Here is a 26836-nt window from a genome sequence, read left to right on the forward strand (position 1 = left end):
CAAGCCCCGTGTCGGGCTCTGTGCTGACAGCTCGGAGCCTGGAGCCTGCTTTGGATTCTGTGTCTCCCTCTCTCTCTGCCCCTCCCTGCTCAAGCTCTCTCTCAGTCTCTCAAAAATAAATAAACATTAAAAAAATTTTTTTTTAGAAAGTTACACTTGGTTAGCTTTTCCCATTAGATTTGCAGATAAGGTTATCTGTGTAGTTGAGTGTATAACGTTTCATTTGTGTGTATACACAAACGTATAGATTACAAACAATTACAAAGGGACATGGGGATGCTGGGGGGGCTGCTGGCAGTTTACTGTCTTGATCGTGCCAATGGTTTCACAGGTGTATACAAGTTTTCGTGTGTGTGTGCCAATTATACGTCAGTGAAACTGTTAAAAAAAAAAGACATCAAAACTACAAAATCCCATTGATTTTCTCCCTCTACTTCGACTTGCAGTGTTCATTCCAATACTAAAGACTAAAAATCTCAATCTAACACTGTTCTTTTATATTCACTGAACTTAACTCAGTCTTCGCACATAAACTATGTGCCACGGAGTCCTTAAGGCCCTGCCTCAGCACGCCCCGGCCCTCACCAGGGAACCATGCTGTCCTCATTCCTGTGACAACAGCAATGAGAGGGACAGGAAAGGGGCTGGCACACACACAGAAGGCAATGCTGCCTTCTAGCACCTCCCCCCCTGCTGGTTTCGTCAACATTGTGCCTGCAGGGCCGACCTGGGGCTTTGCCCACATGAGAGAAGATGGGCCGAGAAGCTTGACCAGGAGAGATGCTGCAAACCCAATACCACACGGATCAGGCAGGAATGTCAATGAGAAAAACAGGCCAGAGGCACAAACGCTCTTTACTCCCATCAAGAATGACATTTTCTCTCATTTTTCTTGAAACGGCAGCTCTACAAGGTTTGTGATTCGTCTCTCCACGTTTGTCCACGTAAAACCAGGAGACCGTTGTTTTGCGGCAAATCTGACTTAACATTGGCAACTCTACTCAGCCAAGGGGATGCGTCTGTAGTCTGGATACGGCAATCTGCCGTCCATTTTCTCCTCTGAGTTTAGAAGTCGTGCTATTCAGAAAGTCTTTATATACCTCCTTTACCACTTCTTACTCACTCAACACACAGGGGAAGATCTTTTCTCATCAACACTAGTTCCTTGAGAGCCAAAGGAGAGATGATGATGCACACTGGTTACTGTGTTCGGATTCAGATTGTATGTTTGGCTGTTTCCCCACCCGCCCTCATTTTACTCCCTAAAGACTGGAGGGCAGATTTATCGCCCTGGAAAAAATGCAGTCGGTCTAAATAATCTGAGTACCTTTCATCTCTTTCTATGCTTTTCTTTGCCGAAGGAGATGGGAAGATATGAACTTCTGACATTTACACAGCTTCATCCTTCGTAATAAAAATGTATTATTTTCTCAAGAAAGAGAAGGGTTATGGAAAGCATCGAAGGGCAAGATAAACACAGAACGTGATGATAAATTTAATCTCACAGTTTCCAGCGAAGGGAGTTTTTGGTAGAAGGGTTACCGGTTCTGTGCCCCTACTGGTGATGAATGAAGCATGGGCACAACGTAAACCATAGATACGCCACGGAGAGCTCTGAGACTCATTTCCTTTAAGACCTGGAGCTTCGTCTTCACTGGAGCGTTTGAAGTCTGCTCACTGTGGTTTTACCATGGTGAGTGGGAAGAGCTAGAACTGTTTTGAGTTTTCCTCCTGATCCACATTCCTCGGGTATGAATGATGAGGTAGTTAAAACCCACGCATGCACACTATTCAGGGGGAGAGAGGTACACGCTCTGTGAGTGGATGAACTCCTGGATGATGGAGAATTGGTGTTGATTCGGGACACCTTCTGTACTTGTGTGCAGGGCCCTTATCCCCTCTCATCCACTTGGAAGAGGTAATCCTATCTCTATTATAGAAAAGTGTACCTTGGGGGCGCCTGGCTGGCTCAGTTGGTTAAGCGTCTGAGTCTTGATTTCGGCTCAAGTCATGATCTCACAGCCGTGAGATCGAGCCCCATGTCTGGCCCTGCGCTGAGTGTGGAGCCTACTTGGGATTGTCTTTTCCTCCCTCTCTCTGTGTGCCTCCCCTCGACATAAACAAATAAACATTATACAAAGAAAAGCAAAGCGTATTGTGCTACGGGAAGCATTAGTCCACGCATGGACACGTTTTGAATCAGACTACGTGGGATACGAAAAGCAGCAAATACACCATATCATGTTACAAACCCAAATCAGTAGGAAAGCCGCGATGACGGGCAGCCGATAAGCAACGCCACAGGGATGCGACGCATGAGTGGTCGTGGTGGGTGCTAAAATAAAAGACCAGTGTGTAAACCACATGAAGATCTACCCACACCGTTTCACCTGCTGAACTGGAGTATTTCTTTACCACTAAATAATTTTAGAATCTGCATAGATAGGATGGCATGAAATCACAGCACGTTCTACTATCCACTGTTGATACTGTCTCTGTGATGAATATGAAAGAATTTACGCCTGTTGTAGCTGAAAAATAACATACAATTTTCCTTTCACCTTAGCGCTTGCTATAGAACTGGTATTCCTGAGGGACTCCTCTGTCAACCGTCAGGAGCGCAGACCAGCCACCAGGTCTGCTTGATCTGTCTCTCAGGTTAGAGAATGTGCAGGACCTCAAATTTCTTTTACCGTAATTCTTTTTTTTTTTTTAAGTTTATTTTTTTGTTTTGAGAGCGACAGAGATGGCGTGAGCAGGGGAGGGACAGAGAAAGGGAGACAGAGAATCCCAAGCAGTCTCCATCCAGTCAGCACAGAGCCTGGAGCCGGGCTCGAGCTCACGAACTGCGAGATCATGACCTGAGCCGAAATCAACAGTCAGATGCTTAACCGACTGAGCCACCCAGGCGCCTCTACTGACTGTAACTCTTGATAGCACGTGTCACATCATGGACCAAAGAAACAGTTCTCTGGCTGACTTCTATGGAGAATGAATAACCCCCAAGGAGGGATGGGTTCGGAGATGAGCCAGAAAGGAAAACCTCTCTGAGATGTACGTGCTTTGAGGAAAAATGATTCACTGAATTAATCTGATTCCCAGAAGATTCTAACGCTGGTTCGTACAGTGTCAGGACATATGTAGATCTCTAAATCTTGGTCATTGAATTGCCCTGAATCATCCCCAGCTGTGTATCGGGCCATCTTGGTGAAGGAGAGCCCTGAGGTACAATGAAACGTCTGTGACTTTGGCCAATTTTGTGGCCGATTCTATTCGTCATGTGAACTGGTGTGGATCGATTGAGTTTGCTCCCTACGTCCGCACATACACATCTAAGTCCTCCATTCTTTCACAGAGCTTGACATACGTTTTGTTATATTTTCTGTTTTCCCAACCAGCAATTCTATGAGCAATATCACTTTCCCGTTTTCGTTATGCCTTAAGATTTTCTGTGGCTCTTTCTCTTTGGCGTAATAGCTACTTCTCACACAGATGCTTATTGCTATAATTATATACCATCTCCTACACTCTTAATGTCTGGGTCATAAATCTTGATGCTTTCCCCAACGTTCAGGTAAACATTATCTTTTCTTGTTTAGACTCTCCACACTTAATGATTTGAGGTCAAGTGACTGCTACTTATCAGACAAAAGTTCTTTATTTAAATGCAAAAAAAAAAAAAAAAAAACAACACAACACAACAAACAAAACAAAAAAGCACTAACTTGTTCTATGTTTTCTTGTGAGTAGTTCCTGTCACTTTCTGGGTTGTTTTTTCCACCAACACATGGCACCAGATTGGTTATATATAGCTCTAGCTATATATTTCTGTGAGCGCTAGCTTATATTTCTTCAACTATTAATACCAACATCCGCTGCGATAATTCCTACATTAGTCAGCACTAACATTTTTATTGTGATCAACCAGACAACAGTCATACAAGTAAAAAAACACTTCTTTTTTCTTACTTTGAGTAATAACAGTTAAAAAAAAAATCTGGAGAGATACATGATAAGCCTCCCCGGTTCAAGAGCATCTCTGCGCAATGATCAAAATTCATCAAAGAGAGCACGTCTTTCTTCATCAGCCCTGAATCTTAATGTGATTACTCCCACCTGCTTGGTGTTAGGACTGCTGAGATGGCTGGTTCCCAGTAACTGGCTAGGTTTTCTCAACATGGGAGAGATGTCTTACACTCCGGAAAGACCAGGTAACACGCCCATGGGGACATGGTTCGTCATAACCTTAAGCATCTTTACTACTTGGACAAACCTCCAGACTGGCATTTATCAAATGGAATTATCATCACTTCTTTTCACAGGCATGGGGAACCACAGGTAGTGAAAGCCAAGGGCAGGGGTCACGTGCCGTTCATCGCGTTAGTCCCCAAAGTTGGTTCAATGCCTACCGTCAAGCAAGTTCTCCGTGTTTGGTGAATAAGCGGTGGATGACAACGTGAGGTGAGTGACACCCTCTTTCCTCTGTGTTCTTTCTGTAAACTGTCTACATGGTGGAGAACACAGTAATAGGAAACTCCGAAAAACACTTACAAAACTTTGGGTCCTATGTATCCCTGAATGTGTGTGTGTGTGTGTGTGTGTGTGTGTGTGTAAGTAGTTGTGAGTTCCTACAGATTATATTTACAGTTCATATATTTAGGCACTTAGTTTTACCAGGGAGACAGAATATTTCCAGTGTATCTAAACTGACTACACTGGCCAACTTGTGGACACAATCTAAAGGCAAATGGAGAAGATACCGTGCAACTGAGTATCAAATAAGAGACAGTGAATTAAGAATCAGAAACAGAATCAAGCAAGGCTCTGAACAGAAACATACCCACGAGCCAATGGAAGGGTCATGTCAGACAGGCCAATGTCATCAACCTGGAATTTACACATACGAGGCTTTACCTCCTGCGAAGAAATACGAATGTCGGTCACACAAATCTCTGTTGTTTAAGCACGTGTACGTGAATTCTAGAGAAAGTAGAGCGCGGGGGTACAAAGGAGCCCTTTTAGGCCGACAGGTGGATGAACAGGAGGAGAGTCAGGACAGGAGAGGCACGAGGAAAGTCAGAGGTATGGCGCTCCAGGAAGGGAACTCCATCAGAAACGCTTGGCATGAGCAGGGAATGACGCACAGCAGTAAACTGTGGGGGGGAGGGGGGGGGGAAGGGAAATAAATGGCAAAATATGAACACAAACTCCGGCAAAATAAATGTCATTGTCATCATTCACCTTCAAGCCCCTGGAGACTTAACGCTGTGTAAACAGTGATGGATGGGCCACATCACGTGATTATGATTTCCTCTATTTCCTCCTCGTCTTTTGTCGATGTCAAAAAAGGTCTACTGATCCCCTGGAAGGACTAGATCATAAGCGCCACTGAACTCACTGTTGTCTTCCAGACTGTCAAATAAAGTGATTCGGATTTGCTGCAAAACTTCTCTTTAAAGACCTTGCAGGCAGAGACACTGGCCTGGAATCCCGCCCACCGCCCTCCCTCCCCCCCAGTAGAGCTCCAGGGGGAAACAGATATTATAGTTTCTTCACACCCTGGATGGCAGACCAATCCATCCCAACCTTAATAATGTCCTTCCTGAGCAGGGCTCAGGCATCCATTGAGAAAACGCAGATTAAGTGAGTCAGAGAAAGTCTTCACCTGCACATGCGTGTTGAGTTCTACTGTTCTGAAGGAGCACACCCCTTCCAAGAAGCTTCTCAGTGGGAGACTGACCCATCTGATAAAGGGCCATTCCTTGCCAGTAACTTAAGGCCCTGAGGGTCTCCGGGATAGGGCTTACAATGAAGAAGGGAAGAGGGGCTGTGTCCGAATTCACACCATCTCAGACAAATCCTGAAATAATAATCTAGAAGACGAGCGTGTCGGCTGGGGAATGCTTTGTCCCTACTCTGTTCCCTCCTGAACTAATCAAGTGATGATATTTAACAACAACCCTGAAAAATCAAGCTGTCCATTTCTCGTTTCACAGAGCTGAAATTTACATGAGTTCAGAAAGAAGTTCTCATAACTTTTGATGTTAAAAAAAAAAAAAAAGGTTTCCGGGGCGGCTGGGTGGCTCAGTCAGTTAAACGACTTCGGCTCAGGTCATGATCTCACAGTCCGTGAGTTCGAGCCCTGCATCAGGCTCTGTGCTGACAGCTCGGAGCCTGGAGCCTGCTTCAGATTCTGTGTCTCCCTCTCTCTGCCCCTCCCCCACTCATGCTCTGTCTCCGTCTCTCAAAAATAAATAAACATTAAAGAAACAAAACAAAAACAAAAAAACAAAACAAAAGCTTTTCTGCCTAACTTGACTTAAAGCTACAAGTGAAAGCTTCAAGAGACACAGACACCGGTGGTGATTCGGTGACCACCACGGGGCTTGGGAAGCGGGTTACGGAAATCAAAGGTAAATTTGCTATCGGCATTCCTAAATCTATGTGACATTCCCTTGCATTGGTAGGTTGGTAAATGGTTAGTAACCAGCTCTCTAGGGAAAAAGAAAAGGGAAAGATCAATCGATCGATCAACAGATTGATAGAGAGAAAAAGTTTTACTGATCTAAAGAATGGGTAGCACAAAACTTACAAGCGAGAATAAAAGAATACGATACTCTTTGTTGTAAATGCTACATAACTAATTTATTCTCACAGAAGGCTGTCATTTATTTTTGCCAAATTCTTTGGTCTGTAGCCGACCTCTTACTACTTCTGACAAATGTGTAGTTTCGAAATGAATGTAGATTGACAACAGATTGTATTAAGGAGTCAGATGAAAATGAAACCGTGAAAAGTCCCAGGTTGGGACTTAGCCTGTTGGCCAATCACGGGAATGACTCTCCTGAGTCAGATCATGGGTGTTGAAAGATGGGAGAAAAAATTTTTTCCACTTTTTTGGGTGTTCTTCTCAAGGTACCGGCTATGATATGACATGCTTTTATATTTAATCTGTATTGATAGCACCCTCTAATCCCTCTCTTACCCTAGATGATTAAAAGACAACAAATCGAGCCATGATGTGTAACTTTTGCCAACTTCCTCAGTAGGGATACTCCCTCCATCGATGATTTCCATGTTTGGATGCGATTCACCGAATGTGGCATTGGGAAGGGATGTGCAGTAGCACATTGTTATGTGGTATTTTCACTGTCGTAAAATTATTGAATCACATTGATTCAATGTATATAAAGAACCTCAAAACTCCAGGAATAGTAAAATGTGGTAAAGTCATTAGGAAGTCATAAAATTTCAGTATTGGTTATATTTGTTTCTAATATCATCTGTCAGCTTACATAATTGACTTTTAAAAAAATGTTTATTTGTTTGGAGAGAGAGAGAGAGGGAGAGAGCCAGGGAGGGGCAGAGACAGAGTGAGAGAAAATCCCAAGCAGGCTCTGAGCTCTCAGCGCCGGGTCCGACAGGGTCTTGATCTCATGAACCGTGAGATCATGGCCTGAGCCAAAATCAAGAGCCCGGATGCCTAACCGACTGAGCCACCTAGGCACCCCCATAATTGACTTTTCAATAATAGCTCTGTTTAGTGATCGGCTCGCAAAATTCCTGAAATTTTGAACAGTCTGCTCTCGCTAACCGGTGTCAGGCCCAGGGCATACCTGCTGTACTGACCTGTCACTAAGTTCTTCAATTCTCTCTCCAGTCAGGGACACAGCGGCTTGCAAATAAAGCACCAAAAAGTAACTAGCAGAAGAAGTAAGTCCACGGGAGTTTTAAGAATGCGTATCCCTAGCTCTACTGCGTGTCTCTCACTGCTTTGCTTCTAAGTAGCCATCAGTCTTTAGTTCATGTTGGGGGGACTTAATGGTTTGCAAGGAGGCATGTTAACAGGCTAGACATTCGGTTCCATTTTTTTTTTTCCCCAGTGCGCTTCTGAGCAGGGACAGACTCTGCTCCCACAGTCACTGGTTTCCTTCCGTTTGCTCACTATCCGCTTCCTGTTTTCCCGGACACTCGCGCTTTCCCAGGGCTGCGGGGGCCGCTGGGTGGGCCGGCTGCCCTGCCCCGGAAGGAAAGCGGCAAACACACACCAGACGAGGGCCAGAGCACTTCCCTGGGCTCGCCCTGAAGTCCGCACACCTGCCAGGCTTCAAGGGCGCTTGCTTCCACCCCGAACGAGACTCCCAGAATTGTACTTGTGTCACAGGCGTGAAGATTAATGGCTTTGTTTTGAAACAGGCGGAGTGTCTGGGTTCAAATTTTAGAGCAGGGGCTTAGGTGACGTTAAAAAGAGGATCGGTCCCAATTTAAGGAACGTCAGCAAAATTCTCGTCTATCTTTTCCTGCTTTATGCTCTGGGCTCGGGCAAGCTCACGGCTGATGGCTGAGCCAGAGTCTTTAGCAAGCATCTGACCCAGCGTGTGGGGATTCGATTACAGCCAGTGAATCGCGGAGCCGTGCCCGGCGTAGTCCTGGATTCTCAGTTTTTTTGCTGAGTCACACTGCCTAAAATATGAATTATTATCATTTTATATGTTACATATGCATTTTATATGCATTTTGTTGTATTACATTATGTGCATTATATTATACACATATTTTTTAAAGGTCATATTTTATATGTATTATATTACATAATACATTTTAAATATACTTTTATACATTTATAGATCATATTATACATTATTAATCTTCTATTAAGCACACTCAAATGACTATTTTGTAATTGAAAATGGCTAGCTGATTTCTCTCATTTTATTTCTCTATTCTAGAACCTCCTTACAATTCTTTAGAATGGGATATTTACTCACAGATTGAAAACCAGTCACCTAGAGGCCACCATGGTGTCGCCACTGCTGTCTTGACTTGACAGGTCATTTAGATCAGAGGACAGGGACCCATTTTTCCTGTACACCTTTAAAATCCTTTGCCAATCACCCCAGCAATGAATGGCCAAGGAAAGACTGACTTACTCAAACCTATTATAGGAAGACGTATAGGAAGATGACAGTCGTTGAATGGTTTAATTTAAAAAATATAAAGCAAATTGCGGATCAGTAATTTGAACTCTCTACACAGTGATCATTAAATCTCCAGGGGCTTCTCACTGGAATATGTAATGGATGATGTGTTAGCAGCCCAATTATTACCAGCTCTGAAAATCTCGTCAACACACAATCCAGCGGGCCAGTGACACAGCCTCCGTCATCGTGACTCACAACGAAGGGGCAACCGAAATCAACTGTCAGCAGAAAGCAAGCTGGTTAGAAAGTTAGAGGGAAAAAAATCCATATGCGCAATCACATTGGCTTAGGCGTGCCCTTGAAGCCGCTATGTACATGCTTAGGTGTCCAAAGGTTAATATGAAAGCTCATTAATAGGCCACAGACCATGGGACACATGCCAGGGGATGTGTCACTATAACCATGTTATATTCCACTGTCACTATATTCCGTGTCACTGTCACTATATTCCACTGTCACTATAACCATGCTAAGAAGCTCAGCACAGCACCGGAGACTTATTCACGAGGACCTCTGCGCCGTAAGGCTTTGAGAGGTGACACAGCTCAGTCGTTTTTCTCCTACATGGGCAATAAGTAAATACCGACTCAGACTCCACAGGCCGTCCTGGCCTCAGCTGCCAGGACAGAGCTGCGAGCAGGAACCAGGGGAGAGGAGACTCAGCTCTGCCCCAGGGGATGGCAGGGACAAAGACCTTGAGAGCTGGGCACACACACCTCCCAGTGGCCCCCAGCTGACTCTGAAAAGGCTGCATTTTATCCTACCAGAAGCTCACTTTACAAGAGATAAAACTATGTTGCTTATAGCAGGAAGTCATTTTATTTATTATTTCTTAGAAGTTTATTTATTTATTTATTTTGGGGAAGAGAGAGAGGGGGGGAGTGAACCCAAGTGGGGGAGGTGCAGAGAGGTAGGGAGAGAGAGAATCCCAAGCAGGTTCCACGCCGTCGGCACAGAGCCCGAAGTGGGGCTCGATCCCACGAACCCATGAGATCGTGACCTGAGCTGAACTCAGGAGTAGGACGCTTCACTGACTGAGCCACCCAGGTGCCCCTGCGGGCAATTTTAAATGAGACATGGGATCCCAAAGTGGATTGGCCAGACACACTTCTGATATCCTCTTAGCAGCTAAAAAGATTACGAGGAAACCAGGCTCTTTAGTCTCTGGGTACCAAGTGGGCATGTGCTAATGTTAGGAGTTCCGATTTCCACTAGTTCTCTGGTCTGCAGAAGCAGGAATTGAGAAATGTAGGCGGAGGCCAGGCATGAAGTGGCCAGTCTGCCTTTCAAAGTGTCCCCTGAGGAGGGCAGTTCCTTGGTCATTTCTGACTTTCAGATGCTTGGCCGTGCCGTCTTTCACCGTCCACTTCACCTCCGCCATTGGCTCACGGGCCTCTCTCTGCTCCCACTCACAACGTGCCCTCCGCTCTTCAGATGGCAACCACACCAAGGGTCATGACCTGAGATGGTGGATACCGGGGGCCGTTTGTGCAGCGTGCCTCCCCTCTACGTCCAGTTAACAGAGTGTTGACAAGTGACTTCCACATGCCAGAGAAAGTTGACCCTTTTCCCGGCTGTCGGGTTGGGCTTCAATCATCTCGGGTGATTCTGTTCTCACCAGAGACTGGTCAGCTACTCCCCAGCTGTGGTCAATGAGACATAAGAGAAAGATCCACAGTTGGGGGGCTTCTGGGAAAGGTTCCCCCTGAAACCATTAGAAGACACGGTCTCTCCTCCTCCTCTGAAAATTCTTGTGTCTGGATATGGTGTGTGGAACAGCCAGAGCCCCCTCAGTACCAGCCCAGGCAGGAGGAGGTCGACCCCAAAGATGATTTAGAGAGGATACTGGTCGACCCTCAGTCCCTGATGACAACTTTAGGCTTCACTGAAGTCTGGGGTTCCAGCTGAAGGAGATGAAAGTTTCCCCACACTGCGGAGGAAGGCTGGAGAGAGGTTTCTCTTCCTTTGGGCGTCTGTTGTCACAGAACACATTACCTCAAGAAGCAGAGCCTTAACACAAGAAGCATTAATTATCTCCAATTTTCTGTGGGCACAGCAGGCTGGTTGCCTCTGACAGAAGGTCTCTCACAAGGCTGCAGCCAAGGTGCCACTGGGCTGTGGTCTCAACCATGGGGGCTCCCGAGGGAGCTTCCAGACTCACTCCACAGGGTGTTGGCTGGACTCCATTCCCATGCTCGGTGGGCTGAGGACCTCAGTCGCCCACTGGCTGTTGGCTGGAAGCTCCCTCAGTTGTTTGCCACGTGGGTCTCCTCACAGAGCAGCTCTCAACATGGCGGCTGGCTCCCCTCGGAGTGAGCGAGGCAGAGAGGGTATCCGAGATGGAAACCACAGTTGTTGTTTTTTAACCTAACCTCAGAAGTGACAAGTGACATCCCACTACTTCTGCCATATTCTCTTCTTTGATGTCAGTCACTGAAGTCAGCCCGTGTCCAAGGGGAGAGGGTTGTACAACGGGGCGCACGCGGGAGGCGGGGACCGTTGGGACCCACTTTAGTGGTATCCACCACACCACTGAAGGCATCCTAACAGGTAGGCCAGAGCAGGAAACAAGAAAGTGGCGAAGTCTGGGTTGCTGACCGCTACTGAGATCCTCACATCTTTCTCAAGTACGACCACGAGTGTGGATGAGCACTGACTCTACGGAGAGTACCCCACAGACAGAGCGAAGCAGGGACTGGATGCCCTTGAGCCCAGAAAACATCTTAGTTTGATAAAGCTAATCGAACATTGAGTGTCATCGTAGTGTGATACTTAGGATCGACAGCGAGACTTATTCTGGTATGTTCTGCGACTGAATCTATGCTGTGTGTCGGGCATCACGTTGAAGAGCGGATACAATAGGAAATGAGACTGGTGCAGCCTCCAAGTGGTTAGCAGAGCAGCACATTCAAGTGCGTGTAATACAACGTGGGGAGGAAACACCCAGATGGGGGAGAAATCTGGACTGGAGGGGTGGCTTCCTGAGGTGGTGGTGGGGTGTGTTGAGCACATCAAGTTCATATCAACCTGATCCCCAAGCAGGGTGTACCCAGGGGGAGCTGGGGAGCGGGCTGGACACAGGTGGCCTCTGGGAGCCAGAAACACACGTGAACGGATGTTTACTGCTCTTCTGCCCACAAACCATACATTGGCTCCAAAAGAGTGCAGGGGTCACAGTCAAAAGCGGCATTGACCCAGACCACAAGGTCTTCTCCCGGTGGCGTGGCTGCAGGCGAATGCGGTTTTCGTGGCCGTGTGTCACGTGCTGGTGGCACTTAAGCACCAAGACGGGAAACGAGGCATCCAGCTCGTTGTCAGGTCGGCTGGGGAGGCTGGCGGTGGACGGGAATGTGGCGCCAGCCAAGCATGAGGATGGAGATCACGCCAAGACCCTACAGAGGTCAGGGTCGGGGCTAGGGAACGGCCGGAATAGAAAGTTCTGGAGACATCAGAATGAAGGGCAGTGCCCTGGAAGACCCATTTCACATCTTCTTGCTCTTTTCCCGGGTACAGACCATCGTCTACCGGCTCTTTCTTTTTATCCATGAAGGCTGGACGAGCTCGCGGTTTTCAACAAAATGCATTTTTCGTCTTTCGAACAACCGAGTGGACTATACTCTGTGTTGCAGAAACAACAATCATCATGCAAAGCCAAAGGATGCCCCCGTCGGGGGTTCTTGGTCTGGTGGCGAAAACAGCATGGGGGTGGACGGAACCAAGACTGAGGGTCAAACATACTCTAATGAGGATTCCTGTTGTACCCATATTGCGGTAAGACCCTGGGCCAGGGATGGAAGTCCTTCTGACTCAGTTTCTCCCAGGGACAGAACCTACCCCCCGTGCTGCGGTGGGGTCTGAGTGAGGTGTCACGTGAGATGCCTCGTGGACCGCCCAGCCGTCGTCGGTAGTCAGGGTCCGTCTCCACCAGGAGCGTATCGTTTCTTTCACAAGGAACGTGCATCTGACGCCGAATGCAGGAGGAAGTGGACAAGAGCTTGTGGTCGGTGTGAAAGGGTCTATACGGAGCTTCCCTCCACAGCTACGGAGAGTCAGAAATCTGGGCGGCTCAGTTGGTTAAGCAACTGACTCTTGATCTCAGCTCAGGGCACGATCTCAGCGCAGGGCACGATCTCAGTTTGTGAGTTCGAGCCCCAGTGTCAGGGTCTGTGCTGACGGCACACAGCCTGCTTAGGATTCTCTCTCTCTCTTTCTCTGCCCCTCCCCTGTGCGCTCTGTCCCTCTCTCAAAATAAATAAATAAACTTACACACACACACACACACACACACACACACACACGAATAGCCTGAAATCTAACTGGAAGAGTAGGTAACATGTAGATGCCTGCAAGGGGTGCAAACGCGCACCCAGTATTCACGTGCTAACAGCCCGTAGCTCCCTTGAGACAAGATAGTGCCCAATTTCAGCATCTTGTGAAAAAATAAGACCGAAGACAACCAACGATTTGTTTTCCTTAACTGCTCTGAACTCCTGAACCAAAGAAGGCCAGGTTGCGTTCTGCCTGCTTGGGCAGGAGATCTCAGTTTTGTTTTTTTCTTTCTTCTTAATACAGTACTTTCTACAACTGCTTTAATGTTTATTTATTTTTGAGAGAAAGAGAGAGAGCGTGTGCGCACACGTGTGTGTGCAAGGGGGGAGGGCAGAGAAAGAGAGGGAGACACAGAATCTGAAGCAGGCTTCAGGCTCCGAGCTGTCAGCACAGAGCCCGACGCGGGGCTCGAACTCATGGAGTGTGAGATCATGACCTGAGCTGAAGTCAGACGCTCAACCGACTGAGCCACCCAGGCGCCCCTATTTAAAATTTTTTAAACTATTCATTTATTCATTTATTTATTTTTGAGAGAGAGAGAGACAGAGCATGAGAGAGAGAGAGACATGAGCATGGGAGGAGCAGAGAGAGGGAGACACAGAATCTGAAACAGGCTCCAGGCTCCGAGCTGTCAGCACAGACCCCGAAGCGGGGCTCGAACCCACGAACCGTGAGATCATGACCTGAGCCGAAGTCGGACGCTTAACCGACTGAGCCCCCCAGGCGCCCCAGGAGATCCCAGGTTTTACTGCTATAGAAAGTGGGCAAGAAAGTTCTGCTCATTAGGTAAAAGAACAGCTCTGAGTTGGATGCCCCAAGTTCTGGTGCAGGAGCAGCCAGGATGGGAACAGGAAGAGGAGGAGCCTGGCTACCTGCAGGCGCTAACACCCCATAGCACCCCCCCCCCATGCCTCCTGCCCTTCCTCACTCTTTTACTGGCATTTCTGTGGCTGCACGGGAGGTGAAGAGAAGGGCAGGGAGTTAGGAATGGTGACTGAAGGGCAAAGGAGGCTCTGATGACCAGGGTCTGGGGACATGAACGCATGGAGAGAATAATCCAGAACCCCAGCGGAAACGGAGCTGTGAAGCAAGATGGTGAACCTCATCTCCTGTCTATTGCCTGCCGACTCCTTTGGAAAGTCTGCTAAGGGCAGGGGCGGGGAAGGATTCCACAGTGGGAGAAATCTTTCGTCCCCAAGCCTGATGCCGGCCTTTGTAAGCAGCCCCCGCCCCAGATCCTGCCCGGTGGTCTCCCCAGCAGAGCGCCCTTCGAGCACAGGAGGAAGTGAGAGCCCGCTGGTTGGCATCAGTTCCAACGTGGGGAAGCGCAGGAAGCCTGACTCTCCCATCCCAGGTTGGTCTCGTGACCGCTCCCTGGTTGCCCACGGGCTGTGTTCAGCTTTGTCATTTTTCCTCAGCTACTCCTCCCTCACCGGGTCCCCCACGGATGAGAATCTGTGTGCGAGGACGGCAGCCACGGTGTAGACCGCCAAAGCCCACGGCCTTGGCACGTGGGGCTCAAGATCTCTTCAGAGACGGCACAGCTCCAGAGTCATCTGCGCCTCAGCTGTTCTCTTTCTGACCGAGAATGTCTCATCCTTTGTTTTTTAATGCCCTGTAGAAAGTGCTTGCTTCCAGAAGCATGTCCAACGTCAAGAGGATCAAATGTGTCTGAAGGATGGAAAGGCAGTATTTGTAAAGAAAGAGGAAGTGAATCCGGATGATTTTTCCTACAGGAGTAGGTAAGTAATCCCGCCATCCTCTTCTTTACCCAGAAGCTGGCAGCGAGTTAATCGTCATTTCCAGAGAAGACAGAGAAAGATCAAGTGGTCCCATGGCAGGAAAGTATGAACTTCCTAAGCGGAAGGCTGCACCCACCCACGGGCACCGGCCGCTCCCTGGGCGGAAGGCAGGGTGACACGGGGCTATTACGAAAAGGGAACGCGCCCCTTTATAACGAAGTCTCGCTATCGAGCTGGGGCATCCTGAAAGGGGCGAGCACGGGCTTGGTGGGCCGATGACGCCATCGGAACATAGACGGTTGAATCTATAAAAGGACTCCCGCGTCTGGAGGTGGGAGTGCCATACGCAGTACTTGATGAAGTCCTAAAGAAATCTCTGGAGACAGGGAAGAAAGCCCGATCTCAGCCAGGGTGTGACAAGAGGTAGAAAACAAGGAGACTTTCATTCTGGCTATTGCTAGGCGGAGCTCAAGCTGCTTCCCCTTCTGCTGCCTCAGTTTCCCTTTCCACACTAGTACTGCCTGGCCACTGACCATACGATTCAAAGGACCTGGTTTCGAACGTGGCTCTCCTCGGCGCTCACGGCTGGCCAGAGCGAGCTTCACAGCAAAATCACAGGCGTGCTGAGCTGGGCTGCGTGGGCTCCCGCTCTCCCCAGACACTGCGAGGTTGGCTGTCATGCGGGGAACGGTGGCTCCTAGCAGACTGTCTCCACCCACCCGGTACGATTCTGGCAGAGGTCGGACCCCGGGGTGAGTGGTTAATGAGTTACGCCATTCTTTCTGGGGCCCTGCATAGCGTTCAGAGTGCATTCACTGTGACGTCGGACACACCACATCGAGCATTTGGAAAGAAAAGCCAGAGAACAAAGCCACAAGCACCCCGAGGCAAGAATGGAAAGTCTGGAAACACAGCCCTGACACGGGTGACCAGAGCACAGAGTAGGGAAAGGAAACGAGAGGCACGTACGTGTGGGTCTCGGGTCGGGGGCCTCGGAACCAGCACTTTCCCCAGGAAAGCCGAGAGGCTCTGCCACGTCTGTGTCAGGAGGAGGGTAGGGCGGGGGTGGGGGGAGCACTAACTGGGGGGGCCCCCGAGCAGTGCCTCTGGGAGGCTTTTGTGGCACCTGCCGTCGTCCAACACCTACATGGAATCAACGGGGGTTACTTCAGAAGGTTAAGCCGAAAGACTCTGCCCTCCAGCAGGGGACACGTGGCATCATTCCCCCAGGCACCAAACACAGCCTCATGGCACCAATCCAGACACACCCAGCACCAAACCCAGCCACACCCGGCATCCAATCCAACCACACTCGGTACCAAAGTCAACCTCACCTCGAGCATCAAATCCAACCACACCTGTCATCAAGTCCAGCTACACCCGGTGTCAAAAGTCAACTTCACCAAATGGAACCGCACCTGCCAACAAAATCCAGCCATGCCCGCGACCAAATTCAAACTCGCAAGGCATCAAATCCAATCTCACTCACGCTTCAGAATTTTACACACGGTGTCCTCGCCTTGGGCCAATCTGGTGATACCTTCTTGTTTGCCGTGTGTTTCTGGCAAGCACGACTCCTCTCCGATGCTGGGCTTGAAATTATTCTTAAAAGCTCCCTCGGCAGCTGCGTTAAGTTAAAAGGAACTCCTTTTATTCAGGTTTGTTTGTATTAGGTTTGCGGATTTATCTTTTAGCTTACTTTTGTTACTTTTACCAATTAATTCTTGCAGATCGAAGAACCACTAATTCAGCTCACGTCTTTAAGCCTGTTTATATCCTCAATCCCTTCCATCGTTTAGGGTAAGAGTCTTCAAACTTTATTTGAAGAGGGTCCCAGGGCGCCTGGGTGGCTCAGTCGGTCAAGCGTCCGACTTTGACTCTGGTCATGATCTCGTGGTTCGTGGCTTCGAGCCCCGTGTCGGGCTCTGACAGTGTGGAGCCTGCTTGGGATTCTCTCTCTCTCTGCACCCCCCTCCCTGCTCATGCTTTCTCTCTCTCTCAAAAAATATATAAATAAACTTTAAAAAAATGAAGAGGTTGTGACTTGGGCAAAGTGTTCGGGGTGGCGTCGTGCTCCATCTGACCCTGGAACCCTCAGGGCATCCCTCTCTGCTCTTGACACACTGGGCATCCACCTGCCATTTTATAGGAAAATGATTTTCTTCTGCTACTAAGATTTTTGAAAGTCAGTGACTTAACAGAGCCATATAAATCACTTGTGTCGTAAGCCATGCTTCCTAGGATTTCTCTTAGAAACGTTTTCTTCAAGCTTTAATGTCTGAAGATCTTTTTATAAATGTTTGTTTATTTTGAGGGAGAGAGAGTGAGTGAAGAAAGGGGCAGAGAAAGACGGAGAGAGAGAAAATCCCAAGCTGACTCACACAGTCAGCTCAGAGCCTGATGTGGGGTTTGAACTCACGAACCGTGAGATCCTGACCTGAGCCGAAACCAAGAGTCAGACGCTTAATCGACGGAGCCACTCAGGCACCCCCAAGCTTTAATGTTTAGGATCATCTTGTAATGAATACATTCTGTGTTTCATGACCATCATCAGATTATTAATAAAAAGATTAAGAAATATAATTTCTTCATCAAGAGATATATCTAATCTCTTGATTACAGTTCTTCCAACGTGGAAAAATATGGATGTCCCCATAGTTAGACATCACTTTTCCCTTCAAAGTGCAAAGAAGCACGATCGGTCTGGGTGAGAGTTATCTGTTTGGTCCAGGTAAGTAACGTTAAATGAGAGGGCGTCCCCCTAGGGCGACCACGTAGGAGGAAGAGGCTTTGTGCCGAAAGTTTTTCTACTGGAAAGCTTATTTTTGTTTGCCAAGAAATTTGGGTCAGACTCAATTCCAGTAAAATAATACTATTTTAGGGCAAGTTCTAATTTTTTCCCCCTTTTATATCTAGATATCAGAATAGAAAGATGCTCGTGTGTGTGTGTGTGTGTGTGTGTGTGTGTGTGTGTGTGTGTGACTGAACAGGGGCTACTTTAAAGATTTTTATCTGTTAACGTAAAGCCTAGACTTTGGTTCAAAGAGCGGCCTGTGGGCGGCTAGCGTGCTGTGAGTTCATGGGGATTGCTGATGGAGACACAAGTCTCACTGAAAACTGCCACCATGACCTCTACCACCCTCCTGAGCTCCCAAAGCAGCCAAGGTCCCTTTCAGTAGGAAGGGGGCTTCTGGCTTCCTTCTCCACCTTCCCAAACCAAAGTTCACGGATGACAGACAGAGACAGAGAGAGACGAGTAGTGCATCACTGCCGTCCATAACTCCTCTTTGTAACATGCTCCTCGCAGGGGTCCCTACGGTTTTCATTCGGCAAACACCCGCCTCCCTCTCCTGTGACACCCGTGGGCGCTGGTTGCCTGCCCACACCTGGGCCAGGTCCTCCAAGCATCAGGCCTTCAAAGCCGAATTGGGGGGGCCTCCCTTGGGTTGAAACGGGGTGTCTGGCCTGGAGGCTGGCAGGGCTCAACCACAGCCACACCACCACTTAGAGTGGATGCTTCCTAGGGTTGTGACAAGGGACTGTACATCAGAGCTGTCATCCCTTTACAGCAAGAGTGGGTGAGAGCTCGGGAGGGAGAATGGTGGTCTCCTCATAAAAGAGGGAGACACCCCAGATTTATTTCGAGGAGCTACTGATCATGTGCTCTGCGAACAGGACGGTATTTTCCTTTGGTAAAAAGAAAAAACGGACGTGAAATATAGGTTACTGGTCCTTAGGATAACCACGTCTCTGGCTGTGAAAGGCTGACATCAGAAGAGAGGTATTGACCAGGGGAAAAAAAAATGCTACAAACAGCCAAGTTGCTTGTATGGGAGTCTGGGACAATGATGATGCAAGCACTTATCCTTGGGGGGCTTCTTTTTGGGGGCCACAGCCATTAGGTCAAGGCCAAAACACGAGGGCGCTGAGTGGAGTGAACGGCGTTGGGCATGGCCGTCGGATGGCCTCTGTCGTGAGCTGATCCTCCCATGATCTCAGGAAACCCCTACTCTTCCTTTTCCTCCATAAATGAAATAACAAACACTGAATGGTTTTAAAATTACATTCACCAGGGGCGCCTGGGTGGCTCAGTGGGTTGAGCGTCCGACTTCGGCTCAGGTCAACGATCTCGAGGTTCATGGGTTCAAGCCCTGACAGCTTGGAGCCTGGAGCCGGCTTCGGATTCTGTGTCTCCCTCTCTCTCTGCCCCTCCCTGCTCGCGCTCTGTCTTTCCCTCCCTCTCAAAAACAAACAGACAGTACAAAAATTTTAAATTAAATGAACTATCCACGGCTAATAGAGCTGGAGACCCCGGTCCCTTCTCTCTGTGCCACTTGTAACATGAGTTGGTGGCATTTAATGATCTAATAGGTCTCTCTGCTCACAGATATTATGGTTCCATCCTCTTTCCTTTGGGTTCTCTTTTCCTCAAAAAGGATCAGGGTCTCTGCTACAGATATAAAAGGGGAGATCAATTTCAAACAGGGTGGTCAAGAAATTACTACACTGTTGTCAACTGATCTACGAATCTCCTGGGGACCAGAGGCCTTTCGAAACAGCTTCCATGGACATCATCCCAAGAACTTTACATCCTTCCATCAGGGAGACACGCATCACACACGCACACACACACGCGCACACACGTGCACACCCCGCTCGCTCTCTCCCGAGCTGCCTCAGCCATCCCCCACCCTCTCCGCCCCCCCCCCCCCCCCGCCTTCCACCTGCCTCCACGATGCCCGGAAAACAGGCCTTCGGGATGGACTCACAAGTATTTATTTCCAGACTTTCTTTCCTTAGCATAAATGTTTCCCCAGTTAATGCCCTCGTGGGCGAGGCGACTGCAGGGGTTAAGGGCAGCGCTAACACTCCACGCAAGACAAGACTCGGACGCATGCGGACACACTCACCCGTGGCGCTCTTCCTGTTCTCCTCCTGGTCCTGAGTGCGAGGGGGCACCAGGGGGCTTGGCGGCGGGGGCTGCGGCGGAGGGGGCGCGGGTGCCCGCCTCTTCTTCTTCTGCAAGTCAATCTGTGACCCCAGAGATACCTGGGAAGCCCAAAGGAAGGCAGCGGTGAGCGTCAGGGTGTTTCTGTCAGGGGGCAGCGTGCACGGGGCCATGTCACTTGGAGAAGCTGGCCCGTGTGACGTGGGGCTCGAAGGAGGGTTGGCAGATTGCCAGACTCCTTCCTGGGGCCCCTGGGCAGGTGGCGGATGCCCCGGTGTGGGGGTTCGCCATGCTGCCCAGGAATGGTCCTCAGGTGGCCCAAGGATGCTCAGAGATCCCCAAGACCTGCCCCGCCCCCCGAAGCATGGGGAGCTGGGGCTCTCCCCCATGTTACCGAGGGATTTCAGGCCAGTCAGGGGACTTGGTAACCTCCCCTCAGCATAAATATGAGAAAGGGGAACCCTCAGCCCTTAATTAAATGCAAAAGAGAACTATTCCTTCTGGAAACTTTACCGGGGCCACCCTGACTTGTGCCCTTGCAGGGGGAGAGCAGAAGGGGACGGCTCAGGGCTCCCTCTGCCCTGACTTCCACCTGCTCTGCTGCCCCTGCATGTTCCCGAGCCGCTAGGACTAGTAACCGTCCACGGACTGGCCACCCCTGGACCAGCAGTGACAATGAAGTTTGTCAGTGTGCGGCTCCTGGCGCCAGCCTATGGGACATCCAGCTCCCGTCTGCACGGAAACCCGGATCCCACCAAACACTTCTAACATCGCCAAATTCACAGCTCGGGGAGGCTGTCAGTCCCGGGCGGGTCTGATGGTTGAAGGGACGCTCTTCTAGTGTGTGAGACCTTGTCCGCTGACTGCATTTCTTTGTTTGGAAAAGACTAGGGAATCTGCTCTCTTCGTCATTACGGAGTTTTCGAGCGTTCATTCTCAGCAGTGAAAATTGGTTGAGACAACCCTGCGTGTGCAAGTGTGGAGTGTATGCAAACGGATGACCAGGAAGACCCCGTCTCTACCTGTCCCCGCCCGCAGGGGGCTTCTGCTGAGCTGCTTCCAAAGGGTCCCTAGGGTTCAAGGGCTCGCCCTGGGAGGGCTGCCTACCAACCCCACCCCGCTGTGGTACCCGCTCTATGCTTGGTGCTTCCTGGCGTATGAACCCGGGTCCCCAGTGCGTGTTCCAGAACTCACGACCGCGGAGGGAAATTCATTCCTATTCTGGGTCGGGACTGGTGTTTCCTGGGTGTGTGGGTGTGGGCACGTGTGTGTATAAAAAGTCTCCTTTCAAATTGTTCTCAGTAATACGCAATGTATCGCAACATAAGATTTTTTTATTTTTTAAAGTTTTTAAGTTGTTATTTATTTTGAGAAAGAGAGAGTGAGAGCGGGGGAGGGGCAGAGAGGGAGAGAGAATCCCAAGCAGGCTCCGCGCTGTCAGCACAGAGTCGGACGCGGGGCTCGAACCCACGAACCGTGAGATCATGACCTGAGCCAAAATCAAGAGTCGGATGCCCAATCGACTGAGCCACCCAGGCGCCCCTCGCAAGGTAAATTTATAGTTAAAAATTACATAAGCAAAGGAAGGGGGAAAAATCACTTCATTAAACACTCAGATAAACTACCAACAGTTAGCAGACATTTTTCTGGTCCTCACTTTTTCTTTTAAAAGTCAGAGATTATCCACCCTTCTACTACAATATACCATAACCACCTCCTATACCTTTATAATTCTAATGTATTTTCTGTAGAACATGGAGACGAGGAAAAATCGGGTCATGCCACGAAGCTCAGAGTCTAACCAGCTGCCCCTGGTCCATTGACCCCAGCCCAGCAGAACTCCTTCAAACTCTTCTTTCTTTTGACATTTACTGTGTTTTTATTTTTTATTTTAATTTTTAAAAATGTTTTTATTTATTTTTGAGAGAGTGAGAGAGAGACAGAGCATGAGTGAGGGAGGGGCAGAGAGAGAGAGAGAGAGAGAGAGAGACAGAGAGAGAGAGTATCCCAAGAAGACTCCACACCATCAGCACAGAGTCTGACATGGGGCTCGAGCTCACAAACTGTGAGATCATGACCTGAGCAGAAGTCGGATGCTCAACTGACTGGGCCACCCAGGTGCCCCTACTCTGTTTTTTAAAATCATAACCTTATTCTGCCATTTCTTGACTTTTTTGTGCTAGATACTGGCTTTCTGCTTCAGAAGATGAGGAGTCAGCTCTTTGAGACACATGCCCAGACCTACATGCATGTTTAATGGCTCTCCCTCGATCTTTCCAGAAATTACAGCACGGGATTAAATCAACATTCTCTAGCTCTATGTATCTAGTTTTAATAGACAGAATCCCATAAAACAGAAATCTTCTTCAAGACGAGGCTTCTCCAGCTGAGACATTTCATGTGTATGTTGACGACATTTTCTTTCTAGATCATTCTAGATAAGTGATTTGTTTTCTGAGCTTGATAAGTGATTTGTTTTCTAACCTTGTTTCTGGGTTTCCTGGAAATGGCTTTTCCTTTACTCGGCTTTTTTTATCCCTGGTTTCCTGGATCCCATGCCTTTTTAAAAATGGACTTCCTCGCTGTAGTGGGGCATGGCCTCAGTCAGCTTCCGGAGGCAAGATGTGAGTGAGGTTAAAAAAAAAAAATCTAAGGCTGTTCTTATTCTGTTACACTGAACAGCCAGTTATAGATGCCCATGGAGAGGGATCTAGGCTGGAAATAACAGACTCAAAATCCTGAGCTGTTACTCTACTGTCTCCTAGCTTGCAATCCCCAGTTCGCCATGGTGGCTCTGTCTTCTCTCCGTGGTCTTCTCCCTCTGCGAGCTCTAAGAACCCTCTCTCGCCCCTGGAGCCCTGACCTGTACAACAACATGGCCTGGGCTGGAGTCCTTTCCAGCCATGGTCTGGGGCCTCTGTGGGAGCCCTGAACTCTCTAACTCTCCACTTTCCTACCCAGTCATTGACGACAGTGTTGAAAGGCGTGGAGCCTTGGTTCTGGTACCTGGATTTCTTCCTTTGGTGTTGACAACAGTTCATTAATGAATCGCGATGGTTCAAATGCTGTGGATTTGCCTACATGCGTTATTTGTGAGTTCCCTCTTCTCAATGTCCTTAATTTTTAAAAGACAAGAAGCTTTTCAAAAAATTCCTTTGTTAAAATTCTTCATTCCTTTACTTCCACCTTTAGTTAGCCAGCAAGCAGGTGTTGGTCTCTTATCCTGCGACAGGAACTGCAGGTGATTTGAAGACATGTAACTCTCCTGACCCCACGTTGTTCACAGTCTAATGAAGAAGACATAATTCTCTAGCATTTACATGATCTCCTAGGCTGGAAACACCACCGTTCAAAGCTGTACTTTGGGGCTTACTTGGGTACACGGTTCCTTCTGGGAATTCATGTTGATGAGCTGGGGCCCGCTAAGCTCCCACTGATGTCTGTATAATAATGACACGTTCCAGAATTCTGCTGAGTGTCGACATCAAGGTGGAGATAATTGGAAGGGAGGGGCAGGGAAGCATTTCTGGCTTACCCAGTCTGGAAAAGCAATTCACCTGTTGCAAGAAAGTTCTGGCTCACTGCTTGTTTCAAGCTTTAGGGAAGCATCGAATTCCTGGAGCTTTGCTGACATGGTCTAGCTTCAACACCACGATCCCTCTTCCCAGAGATAAGGGCAGGCCACTCGACAAACACCCAGTTCCCAGACACAGAGCCACGCCTGATCAATTAATTAAGCTAATGCATTTGAAAAGCATTTGGCAAGCTCTGAGACCACTAATCAAGACAAGCTCTGATGGGCAAACATTTTTTCCTCAGGAGCTTTCAGGAGTTTTAAGGGGTTTAAACAACAGTGTTCTAGTAGATGTACCTACAGAATTCAAGGAAATATTATTTATATTAGCAGCAAAGATTTGGTAAGCATTTACTAGGGTGCCGACTGTATCTCACATGACTGCCTCAAAACACAGGTCGTTTTCCTTTGTCTGTCTGGTAAAGAAGACACTGAAGTTTATGGAGGAGTAAGTTTTCCATGGCCACACAGCTAATGAGTGGACAGAATTGGCACCTGACCTTGCTCTGGCTCCAAGCATTCCCCGGGAGAAGTAACTCGTGCGATTTCGAATGGAAACGTCCATCCCTAGGAGTCCATGAACAAGGAAAGCCCATGGGGTTCCCACTGTCCCACATGGCAAAACATCCACACGGCAGGTGGACTGCAAACCAATTTGTGGCACAGTGTTGCTTCAGAGAACTTTTCTTAGACCCGATGCACATCTCCTGCACATTCTTCAAGGAACACGTGAAATACGGCGCCGCTTGCTCTCTGGAGCTTGTGCGTGTCCTTCTCTCCCACTTAGAACCAGGGTGCATGGTGGCCACTCTGGGTGGGTCAGTGCATGGCAGCAAGGAAGCTTTCCCCATAGTGGAGCCTGAATCCTGCAGCTCCTGGTCTTTTTCGAAAGCATCCATCCACCTCGGCTTCTTTGGTCTCATGATCTCACTGTGCCGGTTCCTCGTAAGCAAGACCCGGAGGTCAGAAAGCGTTAAGGGGAGGGGAAGTTCTGATTTAAAGACAATGGGTGCTACTCTCACCATGACACACAGAGCCTCTTGCTGCCACCCTGCTCTGGCACCTTGCTTAGGGCATGGCACTTGGTAGGAATGCAAGAAACAGTGATGAAATGTGCTTCCCACATTCCTTTCCAGTTTTTATCTATATGAACACAATGTTCATGTTATTTTTCAGGGAAGAGGACATATTTCTCCAGGTTTCAAGTGTTTGGCAAAAGGAGAGGATTTGAGGGTCTATGTTACAAAATAAAATTAGTAGTGTTCAGTACCTTGTAGCCATTTATGTGTTCATCCATTCTTTCCTTCTTCCTTCCTTCCATCCATCCACCCACCCATCTATCCCTCCATCCACCTATCTATCCATCTACCGATCCATCCATCATCTATCCATCCATCCATCCATCCATCCATCCATCCATCCAGACACATGGGTACTTGATGCAAAGCTCCATGCTAGGCACATACCAGTGAGGGAAGAAACACCAGGTGTATTTCTTCCAGCCACACTGAACTGATGCCTCACTGTGCTTGGCAGTGCTATCCTTAGTCCCTGTTTCCTGCCTTTCCCAGAATGCCCTTCCTTTTCCAATGCTTCTGTCAGTCTTCTGCCCCTGCTGACATCTTCCTCCCTCTTCAGGAAGCCCCTGAAATCCCCTGGGGAGGTATGAATGGCCTGTCTTCTATGCTCCAGAAGCACTCGGCTCTGATGCATGAGTGCTCCCTGCCTGGAGCACTGTCCTTTTTCCATCCTCTGCCTAGTCCAGCTGGATGTCCGCATGCTGGCTCCCCCATGACGCCTAAGCTCTGAAAAGGAAAGGGCATGTCTTATAAGTCTCTGAATTTCCACAATCCCTCGCCTAGTGCTTTTGCACTTTAGGCATCAATGAATGTGTGTTGAATACTAGAAAGGCAGGAGTAGATATTCTACATAAATGCGTCACGCTGTGGAACGAGTTATAAATATTCCTTAACAACGAGAGCCCGCAAGTCCAACATAGCCCTGGCCCCATATCTCATTCTCTTTTATGCAAAATGAAAATACTCTATTGTTTTGACGTTGATCCAGATGAAAGTCATATATGCTCACCGAAAACAGTTTGAATAATAGAGGGGCATATCAAGGGCTAAGTGAAAATCCTGAATTCTGCCCACAGGAGAGAACTTGTATCATAGCTGACATATGTCTCCTCAGGCTCTTTTGCTGTATCTAGGCACCCGAATCTCTACAAAAATGAGAGCACACTCCTGTAATGACAGCTGCTTTTGTCACCGATGGTGCTGTCCACGGCTGGGCAGAGGTCTTTCTGCCGTCCCAAGGATGGGAAGGGTCCACCCTGCGTGGACCGTGGCCCTCCAGGTTTGGCATTTTGGTTGTTTTCGACCTGTTGCTATCTCAAATCATACTGCGCTGAGCGTCCTCGCCCGTATCTTTTTTCAAACTTTGTCTATTCCCTTATGATACGGTTGATACCGTTCCATAAACTCACTGGCTCACACGCCATATGCTTTGGGAAAGGAAATGAAATCAGAATCTGGGAAGATATATCTGCCCTTCCGTGTTCACAACTGAGCTATTCACGGTAGCCAAGAGGTGGGAACAAACATCCACGGACAGACGAACAGGTAAATCGAACATGGAGTATTCGTACGAGGGGATAGGGCTCTGCCTTAAAAAGAAATAGGCAAAGTGCAACAAGTGAATTATAGAGACAGTCCTGCACGATTCCCTTCACGGGAGGCATCTGAAGCAGAGAAATTCTTCAAACCCAAGAGCAGGATGGTGGTCACCAGAAGCCAGAGGGAGGGGCATTGGGCTGGACGACTCAACAGGCCTGAAGTCTCAATCAAGCCGGACAAGAAGCCGTAGCGATGTGCTGTGCACACAGTGCCCGCAGCAATAGAACGTCATATGCACTTAAACATTTAAGAGTGCAGATCTTGTGGGAAGAGTTCTGACACAATAAAATACAATCGAAAAGAGAAACGCGACGGGCTCTGCCCCAGAGACCTTTGCCGAGGGGGTTTCTGCTTCAACCCTCACCAACTGCTCCTTCTTCCCACTCAGCAAGTGTGGATACTGTTGTGCTGTTTTTTTTTTTTTTTAATTTTATTTATTCATCCCGAGAGAAAGAGAGTGTGTGAGCAGGGGAGAGGCAGAGAGAGGATCCCAAGCAGGCTCCACGCTGTCAGCCCCGACGTGGGGCTCGAACTCACGAACTGTGAGATCACGACCTGAGCTGAAATCAAGAGTCAGTCGTTTA

General features: G+C 48.5%; 1 protein-coding gene across 6 annotated transcripts in view; it reads right to left on the reverse strand.

Annotated features, from left to right (window-relative positions):
* Positions 1 to 26836, reverse strand: part of COBL (cordon-bleu WH2 repeat protein) — a 273215-nt gene that overhangs the window by 46212 nt on the left and 200167 nt on the right. For 4 of the 6 annotated variants that reach the window (XM_045494295.1, XM_045494296.1, XM_045494300.1 and 1 more), the window contains 2 exons: positions 19963 to 20101; positions 16022 to 16195 (listed from right to left, as the gene is read on the reverse strand). In XM_045494295.1, the coding sequence (XP_045350251.1) occupies positions 16022 to 16195; positions 19963 to 20101 (313 nt within the window). The remainder of the gene's footprint in view (positions 1 to 16021; positions 16196 to 19962; positions 20102 to 26836) is intronic. The other 2 variants (XM_045494298.1, XM_045494299.1) reach the window with 1 other exon arrangement.

Source organism: Leopardus geoffroyi, chromosome A2 (assembly GCF_018350155.1).
Source record: "Leopardus geoffroyi isolate Oge1 chromosome A2, O.geoffroyi_Oge1_pat1.0, whole genome shotgun sequence".
Classification (NCBI taxonomy): domain Eukaryota; kingdom Metazoa; phylum Chordata; class Mammalia; order Carnivora; family Felidae; genus Leopardus; species Leopardus geoffroyi.